Consider the following 21403-nt stretch of genomic DNA (forward strand, 5'->3'; position numbering starts at 1 on the left):
TGCCTCAATTCTGCTCCTATGACTTTCTATTGAGTTGTCTAATTCTGAAATTTTATTGTTAATCTTCTGGATTTCTGATTGCTGTCTCTCTATGAATTCTTGCAGCCTGTTAAATTTGCCAGTATGCTCTTCTCGAATCTTTTTTATTTCCTCTATTGCGTGTTCTGCGTGTTGCTTAATTTCCTTCCTAATTTCTTGAAGAGTTCCGTATATTAATCTTTTGTATTCTGCCTCTGGTAATTCCAAGAAATTTTCCTCCTCTGGAAAATTTCTAGATTCTTTAATTTTGGGAGATTGCTGAAGTCATCATGGATTGCCTCTTTATGTGATTTGATATTGACTGTTGTCTTCGAGCCATCAATAAGTTATTATATTTATTTATTTTGTGTTTGCTTACTGTGTTCTAGCTTCTTGTTTTGTTTTGATATGCCCAAATAGGCTGCTCGTATGAGCTAGTTTGATTATTGGCACATTTGAAGCTCTAATGTCCTATCACCAGGTGGTTAGATCTGTTACTAGGTATGTGAGCTCAGGAGTCCACCCACTCTTCCTGTATAGATTTAGCTCAGGTGCCCAGGTAGATAGCCACCAGGTGTGTGGTGTACGCTCTAAACCTACAGTCCTAGACCAGCATGGGTGATTGGTGTAGGCACAGGCAACTGGCTGCAGCAGGGGAACACACTCTGAGCAAGGCAGGGGGCTGATGGCCACCCCCGAGTGTCCAGGAGGAAGGCGTGACCCTGTTCCCTAGAGTGCGTAGGTGGGTGGGTTTTGCAGCCAGACTATGAGCACCCAGTGCTGTTGGCTGTAAGGACTGGGGGGGCACCTGTTATTCTTGGTCCCCTATCGCAGGTGGCTAAGTGGTGTGGGTGGAGCCACCAGTCCTCAGGCCCCTGATGTGGGTAGGTGAAGACTCTGCTTAATCGGCAGAGCAGTGTCAAATGTCACAAACCTGCCACTTCACAGCTGAAACAGTTCAAGTTAGACTTCAGGTATATACCCTGTTGTACTGTGGTAATGAGGGCCTATGCTGTTTAAATGGGCCCACACAAGTCTCTGCAGGCGGAAAGGCACTCAAAGTCCATGGATCCCTTATGCCTGTGCCTAGGCAAAGGACCTATGCCTACCCTGAGTTCCTGGCTTAGGGGAGCTGGCAGTTTATTTTCTTCCCATTTGTTAATTTGTTCACTCTCCAAGGCTGGGAGAATGGCTCAGGGCATGTGACGGATCCTACTTCTGGCCCAAGAGACTTGGCGATTGCTGAAGCCAGTCCGGGACCCAGTGCAAAGCAGGGAGCGGGGAGATAAATGGGAGAGAGGTTTTTTCCTAAGGGGTGTGTTTTTGATTCATGTGGTAGGCCATACGAAAGTACTTATCTTTCGCTGATCTAGGGCTGCTTCTCACTGGTTCTGGGTGGCCCAGTAGACTCTCTGCAGCTGGGTCTCTCCCAGTGCAGAGCACGCCTCCTGAGCACCACTGCTTGCCTGCCTCACCGCTCACCCGTGAGCTGATCAGGCCTGAAGGGCTCAGGCTCTCACAGGGTCAGGTCTGGCCACTCCTTGCTGCTTCTGAACTGTCTCTGCCTCCCCCTGCCACTCAGTCTGGTTCCTCAAGTTTGCCTTAGATGTTCAGGGCTCCTAGATTGTCATACATAATTGATTCACTTGTTTTTTCGGGTCTTTGTTATAAAAGGGTCCACCGGAAGCATCTGACTACTCCGCTATCTTGGCCCCACCTCCTCTGTGATTCTGGTTTGAATGGAGAAATTGTAAGAAGTATCTGTCTGTCCCCCTCCCTGTTCTCCCCTGAAGCTGTGCACAATATCTGGTAATGAAGTGGAGCCAGAGTTAACAGCATATTAAAGACCAGAAGGCCCTCGGTTGGAGTTTTTACTCCAGCTAGTATGTGGCCTGGGACTACAAATCCCCCTAAGGTCCCTATGTTCTTAGCTTTAATTTTTTTTTGGAGGGAGAGGGGATTTGGGAGAAAGTTGGACCAGATGTGTTCTTAAGGCCGTTCCAGTGTTAAATGCCCTGCGTCTCCTTTCCTCTGTCTATGGGTGCATGTTAGCACATGCATGCATACATGCACCCCTAAGCTTCATATGAATACACCAGCGGGCATCCTGGTCAGCATGTGGGCCTTCCTCCTTGCTGTCACTAGGTATCACACAGTAGTTCCCAAGGGGGACTTAATGGTGTTCAGGGCACTAGAGATACACAGGTTTGGCTGTGTTGTACATACAAGGATGACTGCAAATTCATCCTTGATCGAGGGCTTATTTCAAGTCATTTTCCTAAAAGCTATTTTTCTAATAGTAGTGAGAGGATTTTCTCCAAATCCGCATTCCCCTTATCATATGCTTTCTCTAATATTGCTTTTGTAATAATACCCTTTGTAGCTAAGGGTGTTCAGTCCGTGGCCAAATGACAGATCACAGCTAACTCAAGTAAGTTTGAGGTATTGAAGTGATTCCCATTTTTTAGTTAAGAGGGAGTGAATATAAGAAATTACTTAAATACGTGAACATTTCTCCCATAAAGGCAACCTTGTTTGCATATACATATGCTCACATTGAATGCAAATGTGCTACAGGCAATATGAAAATAACCATATTGAATTTCTTGCCTGTTGGGAACTGAATGTTAACTCACTGGACTGGAACTATTTTTTAGTAATTATGATTCGGTAAATTATTTTTATTGACTTAATAGTTTAACCCAGATGCCATAAACCACAGTAAGTAACTTATGTAGGAGAAATGTTGCCTCAGCACTTAACTATAGATTTTAAATTGGATGGTTCAAAGTAGAAATCTCAATGGGACTATAGAGTCTTTTTAAAAATTACATTTGGAAAGCTGAGTTATATTTCGAAATAAGGGCATAGCCTTGGCGCCGATGGACCGGACCGCCCATGCTTTGCTAACAGAGTAAGTGCCATCTTCAGTTTTATAAGCACATTTTACAAAATCCAAGCCACTGCCTCAAGGTGCTTTTGAATGAAATATTGACTTTATAGAAGTAGACATTTGCCTCCCTGGTAAATATATCTTGTTGTAAGAGCCTTGAGGTTCGCTTCCTTTGTATTGCTGTATGTTGTTGTATTTTTCAAGTCTCTTATAATTCTTTTCATTTTCCTCTGTCTCTTCCCTTATTTCCCCCTTTCTGTTTCTATTTTCATGTATTTGTGTTTTCTTCCTAATCTCTCTATGATATTAGCTAATTGTTTGATTCTTTTATTGTTTTTCTTTTGTTTTATAATGCCTTACTTTGTATTTCCATTTTAATCAATTCCTTTCTTCTGCTTGAGTTTATTTTGCTCTTTTGCTAACTCCGTGAGTTGAATACTCAATTCATTTATTTTCATTCTTGCCTGTTTAATATTAATAAATGTAATGTTAGGAGTTGGCCTTTTGCTTGTCATGAATCTCATAGGTTTTGATATGTGGGGTGCTCACCACCATTGTCAGTGTTCTGTAATTTTACCCAAGAGTTGCTTCAGAGAGAAGTGTTTGCTTTGGGTCTTTGTTTCTAGTGGTAGGTTTCTTTGCTTTTTAGTTTTGTAATTAATTTGTGGCTTATTGAAATGTGATGAAAGAACGTTTTCATTGTTTGGAATTTATTGCAAAATTTGTTTGTCACCTACAATATAATCATCTTTTGTGAATGTTCATGGCCCTTGGAAAGTACATTTATTTTCTACTTACAAGGTCTAGAGTTCCAAGAACATCAGGTGCATTTACCTTATTAATTATATTAATTAATTATATCATCAAGTATTTTGTATGCCATTTAAAAAATTGATCTATCATAAGCTTAAGGGTGTTTCTATTATTTTCTATTTTTAAGCAATGCAATTTTTGCTTCATAAATGCTGATTCTATGTTATTTGATTCGTAGATAGTCTAATTGCTAGATTTTGGTAGTTTATTGTACCCTTTATCATTATCAAGTACTCTTCTTTATCTTATTTAATTTTTTTGCTGAGAATTCAAAGTTGACTAATATTAAAAATGTTCCTCCAGCTACTACATAAAGTTGTTTTTTAACCTTTTGGCCATGATTTTCATTTCCATTCTCTTCTGTGCTACCTTCAATGCAATCTTCTTTTATGTCATGTTCTGTGCTGTTTGTATTCCCCATATCATTGTTGAGCTCTGCTAGCTTTTGTATTCCTGAGCTCTTGTGCTTGATAACTTCAGGAATTTCTTCCTGTTCCTGCCAATATGTTTGGCCATCATTGTCGTTCACTTGGTGGCACCATTTTCCTGGTGAATGTTCCTATCTGTTGTTCGTCTTTTTCTGTTTCTTTATTCTTTTTTCTGTTACCCTTGAGTTGCCTTTTTTATAGATTCTGTGCTGGTTTTTATTCTTGTTCTTCTTCTCCTTTTCCTCCTCCTCCTCTTCCTCTTTCATTTCCTTCTTTATTATTATTCTTTACTATTGTTGAGTGAAATGCATTCTAGACCAACTATTTGCAGGAGATTTGTGCCAAGAAGAAACCAGAACAGTAGTCTAAACTAACTGGGATTATCCAGGCAACAGTAGGCTTCAGCTGTAGGGCTGCTCACGTTCAGTCTCTGCCCTCCACCCAATCTCTTGGCATGCCTATGAGTCAGCTCCTCCTCCTTGGCTACTTTTTGGGACTAATTAGGGCCCAGGGTAGCTCCTTACACCAACACATACCACCCTTTCCTGCTTTTCTAAATAATGAATATTGGGTATTTTCGCCATTTGATTGAGCTTTGGAGAACTATATTCTTCAAACTTTACCTGAGAAATGCAGCCATTGGCCTCTTCTCTGAGCATCTTCTCTCATCCCTCTCTGATATTCACAGCATTTGGCAGCTCTTCCTCATATAGTTTTGATTTGAGATTATAGATATCTTCTCGTGTGTGCATTTGCACTTGTTTCTCATTCGCCTTATTTTGGTGGGATAATAGCAAAGACTTCTTTACTATGCTATCTTAAATCTGAAATCACAATAATTTTTTTGTACTTCACATTTGTCATTTCTTCCCCTGGGAAAGAAGAGTGTACGTGGCTGGATTTTGTTTGCCTGGATGCTTTTGTTGCCCCCTAAACATCTGCTTTTTCTTCCCTTCACCTGAGAAGACTCTTCTGACTCTCTTGAGATGTTACCTAAAAGCTTTCATAGCTATTGCATTGATGGATATTCTCTGCCTTGTGAATTTCCGATACAGAAAGAACGCTTTCTTCTCTTGATTAGTTGCTGCTTACATATAGCTACTGTAACAAACAAATCCAAAAATGTATAGCAACACACATAAAATTGAGGTTTATCACCCACTCATGTAAAGTACAGAGTAAGAATTCTTGACTGGCAGGTGGCTCTCAATAAGAGATAATAAGCAGTGGCTTTAGACCCGGACTCTACCATCTACAAGGTGGTTTCCAAGGTGCTTTTCCACATGAAGCAGGAAAAAGGGGAAAAACATGGAGAACTATGGACAGAAGATTTTATAGGCCAGAACTGTGGTAGAAACATATCTGTTCCCCTGCTATTCTGTTATCTAGCACTAGCTGCGAGGGATTCTGGGAAATGTAGTTTCATTGTTTGGACAGGAAATGGAGGAAGAAGGAGGGGGGTTTGAACAGCTAACTGCTTAATTGATCCTTATTTGATCCTTCCAGCTTGCCTGTCATAAATGTCTTGAGTGGCTAAAGGAACTTGAGTGTTTAGAACCAAATTCATCTCTTCATTCATTCAACAAAAACAAAAACTCACTATGTTCCTTCTACTTACCAACTACATGACTTTATCAGTGAGAGTCATCTTAACCCCTAAAACAGGAATGATATTTATTTTCCTGAGTTGTCCTGGAAGGAAAAAAAAAAAAAAAATGGATCACTTAAATAAAAAATAAAATCCTTCATGCCAACTGAGGCTTCATCCTTTTTTTGAAAATGCTGACCTTTTCAGTTAAGAAGAAAGGGTGTGAATAATTTCACAAAGGCATATAGCTTCCGAGTCATACAGTATTATGTTATCAATCAAGTTGGATTCACTTGTAGAAGTACATTCTTCCTATTACTTTCAGCACATTTTTTTTCTGTCCTCTAAAGGGAATTCAAGATGGCCACTATATTAAAATAGACTTTTTATAGTTGAGTGTACTCTGCTCAATTCAGTCTGAAAGATGTAAATGATGTATAGATATGAGCGTGGGCAAGCCCACAGAACTGGAAAAAATTTAGTATCGTGTAGACAGTTTTTCAGTAATAAAATCCAAATTAATGTTTATACTTCAATAGTCAGAGAACGTTCCCCATCTCTTCTTCTCAGCCCCTCCCTTTCAAATGTACCAACAAATCAACTTGTACCCCTGCCTCATAGGGAATGGAAAAGGTTTTTGTTTATTTTAGCTGAGCTGTCCCACTAAGCCATCTCGTTGTTGTTGTTAGCTTCCACTGAGTCAGACCCCTGACTCATGGTGACCCCATGTATTACAGAGAAGAAGTGCTCCATAAGGTTTTCTTGGCTGTAATCTTTATGGAAACAGATTGCCAGGCCTTTCTTCCATGGAGCTGCTGGATGGGTTCGAACCACCAACCTTTGGGATAGCAGCTGATCACAAACCGCTTGCGCCACCCAGGCTCCACAACTCCAATTTGTGTTATAAGTACTCTTTTTTCTCTTCATCCTGCCTGGATAGAAATGGCTCAGGAGTAAATCATTTTTGTCATGCCGTTTGAGAGATGGAGCAGCCATCAGCAAGGAGTGCTTGGAAACAAAGCAGCCATTGCGTCCTGCGGAGTGTCTAATATGCCCAGGAACGGGGTGCAGAAGGAACTGAGCCACTTCAAGGCTGTTCTTGAGAACCTTGGATGTTCCCAGCTCCCATTGTGACCCACTGTTCAGCTTCTGCAGACACCCATTCCTTTTCTGTCCTTTCAACAGATATTAAACGTGTGTGTGAGCTCATGTCCTTTCTCTTTGGTAACATGCCTCGGAAGGAAAAAGCATTCAGTTTTTGCACGAGGCCTCGTTTAAGGTTGTTATCAATCTTTATTTACTATTAATTGATGGTGTTTGTTACAATCAAAGTGTATTAGATGTAGCAAATTCACTAAGTGTTTTTCAAATTTTTTTTATTATTGTGATAAACATATATGTAACAAACATTTGCCATTTCAGCTGTTTTTACACATACAATTCAGTGACATTAATTATGTTCGTCATGTTGTTCAACCATCACCATTACCCATTTCCTCGTATTTCCATCAGCCTTAACATGAGCTCAGTGTCCCTTAAGCAATGAGTTCCCCTCTCCCCCTCCCTCCCACCTGCCCGTGTTAACCTCTGATAAACTTTCTTCTCTATATACTTGCCTATTCTAAATCTTTCATATAAGTGGACTCATACAATGTTTGTCCCTTTATGTCTGACTGATTTCACTCAGCGTGATGTTTTCAGGTTCATCCATGTTGTAGCATGTGTCAGGACTTCATTTCTCTTTATGGCTGACTAATGTTCCATTGTATGTATATACCAGATTCTGCTTATCTGTTCATCTGTTGATGGACATTTAGGCCATTTCCAGCATTTGCTCATTGTGAAGAATGCTGCAATGGACATTGATGTACAAGTGTCCTGCTTTCAATTCTATTGGGTGTATAACTGGGGGTGGAATTGCCAGATCATATCGCAATTCTATATTTAACTTTTTTGAGGAATTCTTCCAATATTAGAGATAACTACTGGGAAACAATAATAGTTCTTTTCATTTATGGAGTATTCTAAGCACATTAGTGATTATTTACTCTGGTTTTTCTTGATCAACTTTTCATTAAGAACAGAACCCCATAGTTTGTGGTTTTAGGTAGCACTAGGAGAATAAAACTGAATCAGCTCAGTTTGAATTTGTGTCTTGGACACTGCCCACAACTGAGAGGAGTTCACTGGCTTGAGCAAGGTCACAGGCTGATGCAGACAGCTTGATAAAACATAGGAATTCTGACTCCAGTATTGGTTCCAGACAACAAGACATGTTGCTTTTTTTATTTTCCATGGGGGACCTATTGCTGCCCAATGAGGCTTTCCTTACAACAGCCTGTATCTTTGCAGTTGGGTGAAATGATGGGACCCTAGAGGGAATTCAGCCTCTTGTGTCTTTTATGCAGATGCGCAGGGCCCATAAGGACTTATTACATAATTCAATTGAAATAATTAAAATGAAGACCAGTGGGCTGCATGGCAGCTGAAGTTGCTAAATACAATTTGAGTGGCTCAGCCTACGGCTCTTAATTTACTGTGGTCTCCTGTTTTTCTAGGGTGACAGAGAAGCAGAGTTGGGGCTGCCTTTTTCTCCTCTATGTGATCGAAAGTCAACCATGGTCGCTCAGTCGCAAGTAGGTATGTGTTTGCCAGCCTTTTGGATGGAGGGAAAAATCAAACAGAGGGAGAAGTCTGTAGAAGTAAGCTCAGTTGTTCCCACTGATTCCTTGGCTCGGGACCTGACTCCATTTCGCCATGCTGTGCTCGTGGCTTCGGCTGGTTGGGTTGATGAAGCCACTCTCCCCATCCTTCTCCCTGGAACGTGGCTGGTTCATGGGAAAATTAGACACTGACACCCTGGTGTCTTCATCATCCCCTGCCAAAAGAAGAAGGGACCTCAAGTTTACAAGAAGATGACAAGTGTCATTGGCAGGAAGCCCATTCTACTTCAGCCTCTCCATTCCACATTCAATACTGGAAGTCAGTGTAACATTTCTCCTCATTTATGCTTCCTGTAGCCCTGTTTCCAGACCAGCCCCACTTCCTGGAGGACCCTACTTCCAGGAATGGCTCTTTTTAAATGTGTTCGTTCTCTCTTTCTCCCATTCCGTTTTATCCTTTCCTTTATTTTCTTTCTTTCTTTAAGCTATTTATTCTTTTTTTTAGAAAGGATAACTTTTGCACTGCTAAAAACATTATATAAGTGCATCATACTCCCACTTTCTTAGATATGGGAGAGGGTACCTGTGCCATATATAAATTAAATGTCATCAGTTATCTCCACCTTAAAAGAGTCTAAAAGCATTCAAAAAATAAATTCTACAAAAATTTATTGATCTTTGTACTATTTTTAGTGCTTTTTTCATAATAATACATTAGGTGTTGAACACTATATAATAGATATTATAAAAATAAAGACAAATTAGATGTGATACCTGTTCTTAAGGGCATAAAATCAGCACTGGGTGGTGGGCAAGGCATTATGAAAACAAAATCTATCAGAGTGCTACAATGCTATGGTAGAGTTTTGTACTTGGTACATTCGGGTACAGAACAGAGTGTGCGGAATGTTAGACCCAGGCAGTCCAGAAAGACTTGTCGAAGGGTAATATTTAAGTTGCGTTCTAAGCAGAGAGTAGGCATTGTCTAGGCAAATGGTGATATGTATTAGGGGTGGTTGGAGGGACCTTTCAGGCAAGAGAAGTAGCATGTACAAAGTGGAGAAATTTAAAACAGCCTAACATGATCAACAAACTACAGTTTTATATGGCAAGAGCTATGGCAAGAGCAGTGGATGAGTAGTAGAGTGCAGGAAGGGGCATGTCTGGTGAGAAAATCAGGCCCAGATTATATATTCTATTAAGAATAGCACATACTTGTACTTTCTATAGTAAATGAGGCATATCTAAAGGATATTAAGTAAGGTTGAAAAATTAATAAAACTGTGGCCTATGGGCCAATTCTGGCCAACCACTTGTTCTTGTAAATAAAGTTTTATTGAAACACAGCTAAGCTCACACATTTTCATATTGTCTACAGCTGTTTTCATGCTACAACAGAGTTAAATAGTTAGGATAAACACTGTGTGGCCCATGAAGTCTAAAATATTCACTATTTGGCCCCTTCCAGAAAAAGTTTACCAATCCCTGTTTAAAGATTCCTCTGCCGGTAGTGTAGAACATTAACTGGAGGATTTTGAGTTTAGACTGGAAGCAAGGACACCAGTTGGGTTCCCCTTGCAGGATCATAGAGAGGTGATGATGAAGGCCAGAAAAGTGAAGTGACCTGTGAGATATTAAGGATTCGAGTGGATGCAAAGCTAACATAAAGGCAGGAATCTATTATTCAGATTAGTCTTCTATACTGCTCCTATCACATTGATTATTAGGTAGTAGGTGTTGAACATGTATTTTTAAAGCACTTTATTGAACTATCTGCTGAAAAGTAATAGGAAAGTTATATTGGAGAAATAGAACAAACTCATGGTATTCAAATGAGGGACTATATTAAATAAATAAGACCCATTCTCTGCTAATCTGTTCTGGAGCTCCGGTGTGGATTTTCTTTTTTTTTTTTTAATTAATAGACTTTCTTTTTTAGAGCAGTTTTAGGTTTACAGAAGATTGAGCAGGAAGTATAGGGATTTCCCATATACTGCATTCCTGCCGTGCACACAGTTTCCCCTATGATTAACATCCGGTATTAGTGTGGTACATTTGTTATAACTGATGAACCAATGTTGATACATTATTATTAACTAAAGTCCATTGTTTACATTAGGAGTCATTTTTTGTGTTGTACAGTCCTATGGGTTTTGGCCAATGCATAAGGCCATGTATTGGCCATTATAGTATCCTGAAGAATAGCTTCACTGCCCTAAAAATGCCTCGTGCTTCAGATGATTTTTAAAAGAAAGAAAAGACTCATCAGTTTCCATTGGAAAATATGGAAAGGCCCAAGTTAATCATTAGCTCCTCTGAAGCATTGCTGTTTCTCTTCAGGCTTCATTGATTTCATTGTGGAACCCACTTTCACTGTGCTCACTGACATGACCGAGAAGATTGTGAATCCAGTCATTGAGGACACCTCCCAACCTGGCGGGACAGGGCAGAGGCGTTCGAGGTCAGTGGAAAAGCTCAACATACTGGGACAAGGTTAGAATTCTTTTGGTGGGGTGGGAGTGGTATTTCATAATGATGATATGCCTGACCTCCTGTTTATAAGACAGTCTTGTCTGCCTCCTTTCTTTTCTCAGAGGAATTGAAATTATGCTAATTAGTACTCTCCAGGCTGGCCCATGAGGGGGTGACCAAGTTTCAAATGGGCAGATACTTATTGCCAGTACCCCTGTCCTGTCTTAGCCTTGCTGATGGCGGCATCAGTCATAGCCCTTTTACCTGCTGTGCCTGGGCAGTCTTAGATCCTTGCTCCCGATACTCCAGGAGGACACGAACACTGATTGGAATTATCACAAGAAATGGAAAGACTTTCAATTCCAGGTTCAGGAAGACAATGAAGTAGAGAAAAATATGAAAGTTTTAAATCACGTTCTGCCAAAATATCATTATATCAAGTGTAGATTTATAAGTAGGAGTACAGGCTGTGGAGTCAGAATGCCGAGGTTAAAAATTCTGACCTCAGCATGTATTAGCTGTGTAACCTGGAGCAAGTTGCTTTCATCTCCCCATCTGAGAAAATGTAAATTATGATACTCCTAGGTTGCTAGATAGATAAAATGAATTATTCAATACATGTAAAACACTCAGAACAGAGTCTAACCCAAGGAAGTGCTAGCTACTATAAAGCAAATACTTCGTCTTTATCAGTAGTACTACTCTTAGTACTGGGAGTCTCTGGGTGGTGCAAACATCTAACGTGCTCAGCTGCTAATCAAAAGGTTGGAGGTCGGAGTCCACCCAGAGGCACCCTAGAGGAAAGGCCTAGTGATCTACTACTTCTGAAAAATCAGCCATTAAAAACACTATGAAGCACAGTTCTACTCTGACACACATGGGGTCACCATGAGTCAGAGTTTACTTGATGGCGACTGATTTTACCTTGGGCCTTGTCATAAAAGAGAAAGAAGAGAAATGGAATGAAAAGGCAGAGGAGAAGGAAAGAGCAGGAGAAGGAGTAAATAGAGAGAGAGGGCAAAGCAGAGAAGCGTTAGGACAGTGGGACCCCAGGAGTTCTCCAGGTGGATGGACCCAGTCAAGGCTGCTAACAAGGAGAACAGAAGCCCCTGCCCGAGTCCCCCACCCTGCAACTCTTCAAGCACTGGTTTGAAAGACTGCTCTGCTTGTCAAGGTAGCCTTAGTTGTCATTCAGTGGCTTTACATTCATGCCAGTCACTGCTTTAGCCACCTGGAAGCGTATGATAGATGGTTCTTTAAAATTTTTCAGAAGGATAGCACTTGCTAATATTTGCAAAGTTGCCCATGTTTGAAGCATAAAACAGTGTTCATATAAAGAAAGATCTGTTTCCTGACATGCTCTCTCACAGTCTCCAAGCTGTTCCCTCCATCTTCCCATGACCTTGGGGATACTGGAATCAACAGAGTCCCTGAGTACTGTGGAGGGTGGATCTGGAAAGAAAGAAGATCAAATTACTGGGTAAATTGGAAAAGTGGTCAGCGTGGAAGCAAGCAGAAATTCAAGTTCAAATTTGTTGATTTCAGAGTATATAGCATCATGTAAGGGGATTCTAACCACATTGGGAAAGAAAAGACACCAATCAACAGGGAAAAAATATGGGGAATATCAGGACTCCTGAGGCGGAAATGTCCCCACCCCCCCGATGAAGATACAAAATTTCCCACCTGTCATATCTGAAAAATAGGATAATTACAAGCCTCAGGACCTAGGAATTCCCCAGCAATCACTTGATGAGTGCCAACACTCCTCTCTTGGTCTTGCTCATTGGCATACATTTTCCAAACACTAACCCTCCTCTTTGGTATGTTTTTCGTCCTGCAGTTTGAACAACATCAGCTCGTCAGATGCAAAGCGGTCAGGTGTCAAGAGCTCTGGGTCAGAAGGAAGTGCTCCAATCAACAATTCCGTCATCTCTGTCGACTATAAGAGTTTTAAAGCCACTTGGACAGAGGTGGTGCACATCAACCGGGAGAGATGGAAGGCCAAGGTGCCCAAAGGTAACATGATATTGGAGACTCCTCCAGGAGACCTGTCCAAACCCACTCAACACCCACTTTTACAACAAGGAATTACCATCCCTAATGTATAGATGTTGCAAATGAAGCATAGTTACCCAGGATGCAGATTCAAATTGCTGAACACTAATCACACCCAGTACTCAGTGCATGATAAAACAGGGCAGAACTCTAGCCTCCTGACATCATACCCTTTGTGCTATGTGACTCAACAACTTTTCTCAGTACTAAGAGTCTACAGGGAATGGGTTTTATTATTTCTTGGTTTCAGCTAGACCATCTTGTCAATCTCATTCTGTGTCATGTGGCACAACTATGAGGCTTTCGTTCCCTCTTTGACCTAAGTGAATCCCAGCCAGTAGCCACTGTGTTGGGGTAAAAGGAGCGTTCCTTCCCTTGCATACATTTTTATCTTTGTTTCATGTTCAGTCTCCCTTCAGTCATTGCTCAGAGCACAGAACTAATCTTCTGAGATGGAGGTAACTTGTAGGTAAACAGAAATTCCCTAAAGCAGACATCGTCAAAATTCAGACCAGAAATGTCACTACTGTTGGTACTATAAACAGAAAAAGACTGAAGTCACGTGTTTCTTGGAAGCTGAGATTCATTTGTTTGTACAGGCATTTGTGTTTATTGAGCATGTACTATATGATCAGCATATATTATATGATCATACTGTAGTATAGGTAGAGAGGCAGCATGTACACAGGTAACAAAGGAGATAAGGGGTATGGAGCTGTGGTGCCTGTATGTACGTATGGAGGGGCATGGACATGGAGAGATCTGGACGCTCAGAGAGGGGAACTGATCCCAGCAGGCTTTTGGGGGTGAACCTTCAACAACAGTCATGTTTGCTAACATCTGCCAAGTACCTACTGTATGCAGGCTCTGTGCTCCATGCCAGGGTACAGAGATAGTAACAGACACCCCTATCCTCAAGGTTCACAGTCTCATGGAGGAGGAGGAGAGGCAGTAGACATTACTATAAGGTTTCTTTCCGAGGAAGAATGGGAGGTCATTAGAAGCTTGTACTTGTCAACCAGCGCCCACCCACCCTCAGCTGGCAAGGAGTGTTGTATCCCAAAATTTCCTCCCTTCCATTATCAGCACAAGTGAGAAAAAGTTTGGGGGTGACAGGGAAGAGCAGGCTCTGGCAGTCTTGATCTGCAACGCATGAGGGGTCTGCTTCTAAGTGTGGGAGGGGCCCCACTGCTGGAGTTATTCAAAGGCAAACCACTGTGACTCGCCCACAAAATTCTGTCCAAGTGGCTGCTCATTTTAATTGGGGGAAAGTGTTTATATTTGTGCTGCTTTTAGGTCATAATTGGACCCTTATCATTTAGGGACAGATGTGGTCCCTGAGCTATGGAGGGAGCCAATGCTTCTCCTGTATTTTAAGTGTACCCTCTGACAGTCCATTCAAATGCTTTAAACATTTAAATTCTCCCTGTTGGCAGGTGTCGCAAGCAGCTATGGCAGCTACTGCAGCATCTCAAAGGAAGCACTCTCTCATAATCAGTTACACCCCTTACACTCGAAAATCCAATTCCTGACACTGTTCAATTTAAAGGGGTGCCTCAAAATCATTTGTTTGCAATTATCCGGCTTACTAAAATTACTTTCCAAAACTCACCACCTGAGGAAGCATGAGAGGGTTCCCACTCCACCTCCCCAACCAGGAGAAAACTGGCCCTTTAGAAAGGACAGGTAAATAAGCTGCTAATAACTTTAAAATACATTAGGGATGCTGATGGAGATATATTTAAGCTATTTTGGAAGCATAAAAGGACTTGTCCCTAATCCTGCTTGAGGCTTTTGAGAAGGCATCGTGAGCCGGGACTCAAGGGATTGAGTCCTGAAGGAGGTGTTGTAGTTAGGAATAGGGAACCAGGAGAAACGAGATGGGCAAAAGGGCAAAGCCTGGGTTACGTGTATTTTGTGAGTAGATAGTTTGGTTATCAGTGCAAATTTCAGTTAGTGGGAAAAGATAGAATTGAATCACTACTTTGACTGTGCTCTTGGGAAAATCCAGATGAGTTCATTGAGGCTCCATTTTGGAGATGATAATACACATCACAGAGTTGATGCAAATAATAGAAATAATATATGTAAAGCCCTGAGAACAGAGCCCGCACGTAAGTTAGTATCTGATAAGTGGTGGCTGTTGTTTAAATAAATTGGCAGAGAAGGTTGGAGGTTTGAATGCAACATTAGGAATCTGGGGATAAAAATATCAACCTATATCCCTATAACTAATATTTTATAGCTTTTGCAGCCTCCCAGTAATGCTGTGGACTGGTATTAATAAGAAAACCAGTTTGCGTCTGTGTTTCCGTGGATGGTCAGTTCGTACTAGATTCTCCTGCGTGGTTTTGCTGATTGCTCTTTTTTACCAGAAAACCTTGGTTTCAAGAAAGCTGCTTCACACATCGGTTATTAAAATGATCAGAAATGGAACCGGACCTAAAGTCTTGGTTTTATTAACCAACCTGATTTACAAAGTTAGTTAAGCCAGAGCCCATAGTTGTTAGGAAAGATCAAATCAACATTCTTTACAGCTCTCCGAGCCAAAAATCTTTATTTTCAATCAAAGATGTGTGGGTGTAGCAATTTGCAAGTCTGATCAATATGGATCAATTGCCATTTAGTATTATATTTTTTTAACATTTATTTTTTGGTAGAGAAATAATATGTGTTTAGGTTATAAATATAAAATACATATATAAAGAAGAAAATAAAAATCACTCCAGTCTCTTTAGCCAGATATAACTGTTATTAAAATTATGATATAATTCTTTTAAATTTGTTTTACTATGCATAAGTAAATTTTCCCCTAAACTGAGATCATGGTATGATATTGCCTTGTATTCTGCCTTTCTACTTCTATCTTGAGCATTTTATCCTAATAATAATATTCTTAGAAAATCTGGTTTAAATGGCTACATTGTACGGAACACCATAGTTTAACTATTCTTCTATTACTGGCATTTAACTTTCTAATTCTTTATGATTTTATACAACACAGTTTTGAACATACAAGTTTAAAAATCTTTGAGCCTATTTCTGATTATTTAACAAGGATAAATTCCTAGATGTGGAATTCTTATGTCAAAGTAGATAAAGATTGTTAAGGCTGTTGATACATATTATCAAACTTCTCTCAAGAAAGTATTTTTTATCAGTTTTATCTCCAAGTGGAAGTATGTATAATGAGAGTACCTATTTCCCTATACTTACATCAACATGAGTTATCATGATTCTTTTTAATCTTTGCTGGTATTATGTGTGAATATAATATTTTATTGCAAATTTTATGTTTATTTCCTTTTGTGTTTCCCTAATCATATTTCCCCCTTTATTATTCATATTAGGATTTTTTTTATTATTATTGAGCATAAGAATTTTTTATATATTAAGGATGTTAAATCTTCAGTCATCATGGATTGAATTGTGTCCCCCAAAAATGTGTGTCAACTTGACTAGGCCATGATTCCCAGTATTGTGTGGTTGTCCTCCATTTTGTGATCTGAAGTAATTGTCCTGTGTGTTGTAAATCCTAATCTCTGCCTGTGGTTAATGATGCAAGATTAGGTTATGGTAAAGAGGATTAGGGTGGGATGCAATACTCTTACTCAGGTCACAGCCCTGATCTCATGTAAGGGGAGGGTCCCTGGGGTGTGGCCTGCATCGTCTTTTATCTTACAAGAGATAAGAGAAGAGAGAAGCAAGCAGAGAGAGGAGGGACCTACTAACACTAAGAAAGGAGAGCCAGGAGTGGAGTGTGTCCTTTGGACCCAGGGTTCTTGTGCTGAGAAACTTCTAGCCCCAGGGGAAGAGTGATGACAAGGACCTTCCCCCAGAGCCGTCAGAAAGAAATAACCTTCCCCTGAGCTGGCACCCTGAATTCGGACTTCTAGCCTCCAAAACTGTGAGAGAATAAATTTCTGTTTGTTAAAGCCATCCACTTATGATATTTCTGTTACAGCAGCACTAGATAACTAAGACATTAGTTGATAAAATATGTTGCAATTTCTACCCCACCCCAATTTGCTATATGCCTTTTAACTTTGCTTATGATCTTTTTCAGTACATCTTATTTTTATTCTAGTAGATACTACCTTAGGAGCCTGGTGGCACAGTGGTTAAGCATTTTGCTGCTAACCAAAATGCTGGCAGTTCGAATCCACCAGCCATTCCTTGGAAACCCTCTGGGGCAGTTTTACTCTGTCCTGTAGGGTTGCTACGAGTTGGAATCGACTTGACGGCAATTTTTTTGTTGTTGTTTGTTTTAGATATTACCTTTAAATTGTTTATTGAATTATAAATCTCTATCAATGTAAATAATGAAGTAGCAGTATTGACACTGTTTTGCAAATGATGAAAAACTTAGTGAATTTTAACTTACTTCCCTCGTCATCATCTAGTTTTTATTGAAATAATATGGGATTTTAAATTTAGGAGATTGTAAGTAAATTGCTACCTGATAATCACCTTATCCTTCAATGATCACTTTTTAATATTTGCAACAACTTACATATCTAGTTTAACAACCATTATTTTATTTAACACTAAGCTTTACTGGTTTCATTACACATCATTAGTGTATTTTCCTCATTCTTGAGTTTTTAATATTAGTTGAATTTTTCTGTTGGCTGGAGTACTTCTTTGAGAAAAATTTTCAGGAACACCTTGTGGGAACAATCCTCGAGTCTTTAGCTTTCTACAAGTGTCGTTGTGTTGTTCTTGTGGATAACTGACAGCTGATTATTAGACATGCATGTGGTTTTTTGGGGGTTGTTTTCAGTCTCTCTCCCTTTCTCTTTCTCTATGTAGGTAAAGTAGGCATTTCAGAAAACTACATCAAGGGCTAACTGGTTCAATACCATTTTTAAGCAAGATCCTACAGTGTCATTTTTTGAGAAGGCAAATTAAATGAAGAAATCAATGTATTTTTTCAAGACTGCACAGACATTTAATTTGGGATAGAACCAGCTCTCAGTCACAGATAATGTAGTAAATGGACCACAAGGGTTGTGCTCTACCTTAACTCTTCACCTGTTTTCTTTTGACCGTTTTCATAATCAGCCACATCACTACCCGTAGTTCAAGATGGAAAGCAAAAGGAAACACAATTGAACTGCGATATTTGCTTTCTACAAATATAGAAGGTTAGGAGTGCCAAGGATATTAAATCTAGGACCTGAAAAACTCATTCTTTCTGAACATACCATCTTTGGAACCTATTAAAAAAATAAAAACCAAACCTACTGCTGTTGAGTCGATTCTGACTCATAGTGACACTATCTATAGGACAGAGTATAGGATAGAGTTTCCAAGGAGCACCTGGTGGATTCGAACTGCCCACCGTTTGGTTAGAAGCTGTAGCACTTAACCTCTATGCCACCAGGGTTTCCTATTAGTACATATAAATTAACTGTGTTTGTACCTACAGTTTCTCATTGTAGGAAAATTTTATCTATTCTAGTAATTTCACCCTGAAAGGTAATGCAATCTGAATGAACTGGAAAACATCTACCTCTTGGTTTATTTTCTTTTTCGTTATTTATCTGCCTGTTCATTTTGATCTACTTATTTTAAGAAGGACCACTTTGGGTTCTGCAGAGATAATTATACTAATACCAGATATTTCAAAGATACGAGGCAGAGATAGAAGTTTAGTAGCAAAGTTGAAGGGCCTTGCAGGGCTACCTGCTGGAACTTAATTAGAAAGAAATCATACAGGGGGACAGACTCCTGATTTGATTATGATGTCATAACGGCTACAATTTATTAATTTAAACATTAATTGCCTGATGTCAGTTGCAGTTGAGCAGAAACAAATTGGCTTCTGAAATGCACACCCCCTCCTGGTTTTTATTTTTTGCTAGATTTCCCATAGAAAATTGGTCTGACTCAGTTGTCAAATGGATTTTTCTTGCTCAGATAATATTTTATGCTCTTTTGTAGCAAACCAGAATTTAACACCTTCAGTTTTTATCAAAATTACTTTCAATGTGGGGATTTTTTTCCGAATGTTGAAAGTTTGTCACAAATTAAGTAGAGATTTGGTGAAGGGTTTATAAATTATTTCACTCCCTACAAGGCTCTGAGTGTGAAAGAATTCTTCTCCCCCTTGCCTCAGTTTCCTTCTCTGTGTAATCAGGACGGTTATCTTTTTTATTTACCTTTATTAGTGGTTAAGGAAACTTAACAACTGTCCAATGGTTAACTCTCTCTGAATAGGGCTTTAGAGTCTATATACTTTCTGTGTTTTACACTGAAGATAGAATGTGTACAAATAAGGTCACAGAGGCAAATAGGGTAAGTCACACCCATGTATACATACATTTAATCAACAAATATTCCGTGAACACCTGCTATGTGTCAGGAATTCAGTGATGCAGATGACATTTGGCCCCTGACCTCAGAGCACTAAAGAAGGATGAGAGGAGCCCGATATGAACATTCCAGGGACCTTCTTGGCCCTGTAGTCTACTGAGAATGCCATCTCACCATCAACTTATGCAAGGACATTCTTTCACTCTTTAGTTCTACTTTTCTGTAGAAGTCAGAAGACGTATCATACTATATATGAATCTATGTCGTTTTGTGAAGAAATTTCTCTCCTTACCTGTAAATTATAAATATATCCAGATGGGAAGTAAGTGTCTTGAATGTTGTTGTTGTTGTTAGGTGCTGTCAAGTCGATTCTGACTCATAACAACTCCATGCACAATAGAACGAAGCACTGCCTGGTCCTGTCCAACCTTAAAATCGTTGCTATGCTTGAGCCCATTACTGCAGCCACTGTGTCAATACATCTTGTTGAGGGTCTTCCTCTTTTTCACTGACCCTCTCTAGCATGTTGTCCTTCTCCAGGGACTGATCCCTCCTGATAACATGTCCAAAGTATGTGAGGTGAAGTCTTGCCATCCTCACTTCTAAGAAGCATTCTGGCTGTACTTCTTCCAAGACAGATTTATTCATGCTTCTGGAAGTCCATGGTATATTCAGTATTCTTCGCCAACACCATAATTCAAATGCATCAATTATTTTTCTTGAATACTGGATAGCAAACATTTATAACTTAAACCAGTGCGTCTCACCCCTAATTGCATGTTAGAATAACCTGGAGAGCATTTAAACTATCCTAATTGCTGCCTCTTTCCCTCCAGATTGCATTTGTCTGCAGTGAGACTAGGGCACTGATTTAGATAAATCAATGAAGTCTAGGATGAACGAAAACTTCATACTATATTAAGGGGGACATTTGAGCCAAGCATGTGTAGGGGCAAGAGAAGTAAAATGAAGCCAGGGGTAATAGAAATCCACAATATATATGCCAAAAAGCCTGGGTGGTGCAAACGGTTAACACAGCCGGCTACTGAAAGAAAGGTTAGAGGTTGGAGTTCATCCAGAGGTGCCTTGGAAGAAAGGCCTGTGATCTACTTCTGAAAAACCAGCCATTAAAAACCCTCTGGAGCACAGTTCTACTCTGACACACATGGGGTCTCCATGAGTTCAAATCAACTGACAATAACAGATTTTTAAAGTCTCATAAGCATGTGAACCTGGACCAGATTATGACTTTGTGTTCTTTAGCAGCTAAAACAAAGGGAAGCATAATCAGATATATAACTACCTCGGTGTTCATTAGATTAAAAACAAGCATGTTGTCTAGAAAGGCCAGCTGTTTTCAGGACCAAGACTAACACAAGGGAAATAAAGAGGACACCTGATAGTGAGGTGCATGGCATTTTTAACACACCTAGATAAAAACACAGTAATGCTTTTCACAACGGAGGTTGATGATGGCCCAATATGGAAGACTTTTGAGTGAATTAGATGCTATACGGGATAAGGCTCTAGACTCTAAGGAAGATTGGTCCCCGTTAGGTGCCCTTCCATGTATGCTACTTCCTCTAACGCAGGTCCACCTAGTGCCTTCAAGGCCCTGTAGGATCTGAACCCTGCCTGCCCTTGGTCATCCAACCACATCATCTATCATTAACCCTTTGCCAACTTTGCTTTAGCCATACTGGACAACTCAAAGTCCCTCAAACTTAACAAGTTCATTTCTGCCTCTCGGCCTTTGTGTTTGCTGTTTCCTCTGCCTGAAAGTCTTTCCCCAGATTATTGTATGACCAACTCTTGGTCAGTCAGGATTTGTTCAAACAACACCTTCTCAAAGAAGCCTTCTTTACCTCTTTATCTGATGTCACCTCCCTCCCCTCTGCTGATCGTGTTCCCTCATATTATTCTGTTTTACTTTTGCAAAGCACTTTTCACTGTCTGAGATTATCATAGTGGTTTTTTCTTTTTTTTTACCTAATTGTTGTCTTCTCCACTGCGTCAGTCTGTCGTGTTTGCTGCTGTATCCCCTGTGCCTGAGATAGTGTTTGGAACTGTAGGTGCTCAAAAAATATTAGTTAAATGAATGAACCAATATTTTCATAAATACTTGTCCATGTGCAATTATGCTATATTTTTT

At 39.9% G+C, this 21403-nt stretch overlaps 1 protein-coding gene across 5 annotated transcripts in view; it reads left to right on the forward strand.

Annotated features, from left to right (window-relative positions):
* Positions 1–21403, forward strand: part of PDE1C (phosphodiesterase 1C) — a 744082-nt gene that overhangs the window by 654308 nt on the left and 68371 nt on the right. For 4 of the 5 annotated variants that reach the window (XM_023739603.1, XM_004385322.2, XM_004385323.3 and 1 more), the window contains 3 exons: positions 8299–8380; positions 10744–10864; positions 12719–12894. In XM_023739603.1, coding sequence (XP_023595371.1) covers positions 8299–8380; positions 10744–10864; positions 12719–12894 — 379 coding nt within the window. Of the gene's footprint in view, positions 1–8298; positions 8381–10743; positions 10865–12684; positions 13011–21403 lie in introns of those variants that run through there. The other variant, XM_023739605.1, reaches the window with a different exon arrangement.

This window comes from Trichechus manatus, unplaced genomic scaffold (assembly GCF_000243295.1).
Source record: "Trichechus manatus latirostris isolate Lorelei unplaced genomic scaffold, TriManLat1.0 scaffold00137, whole genome shotgun sequence".
Taxonomy (NCBI): Eukaryota; Metazoa; Chordata; class Mammalia; order Sirenia; family Trichechidae; genus Trichechus; species Trichechus manatus.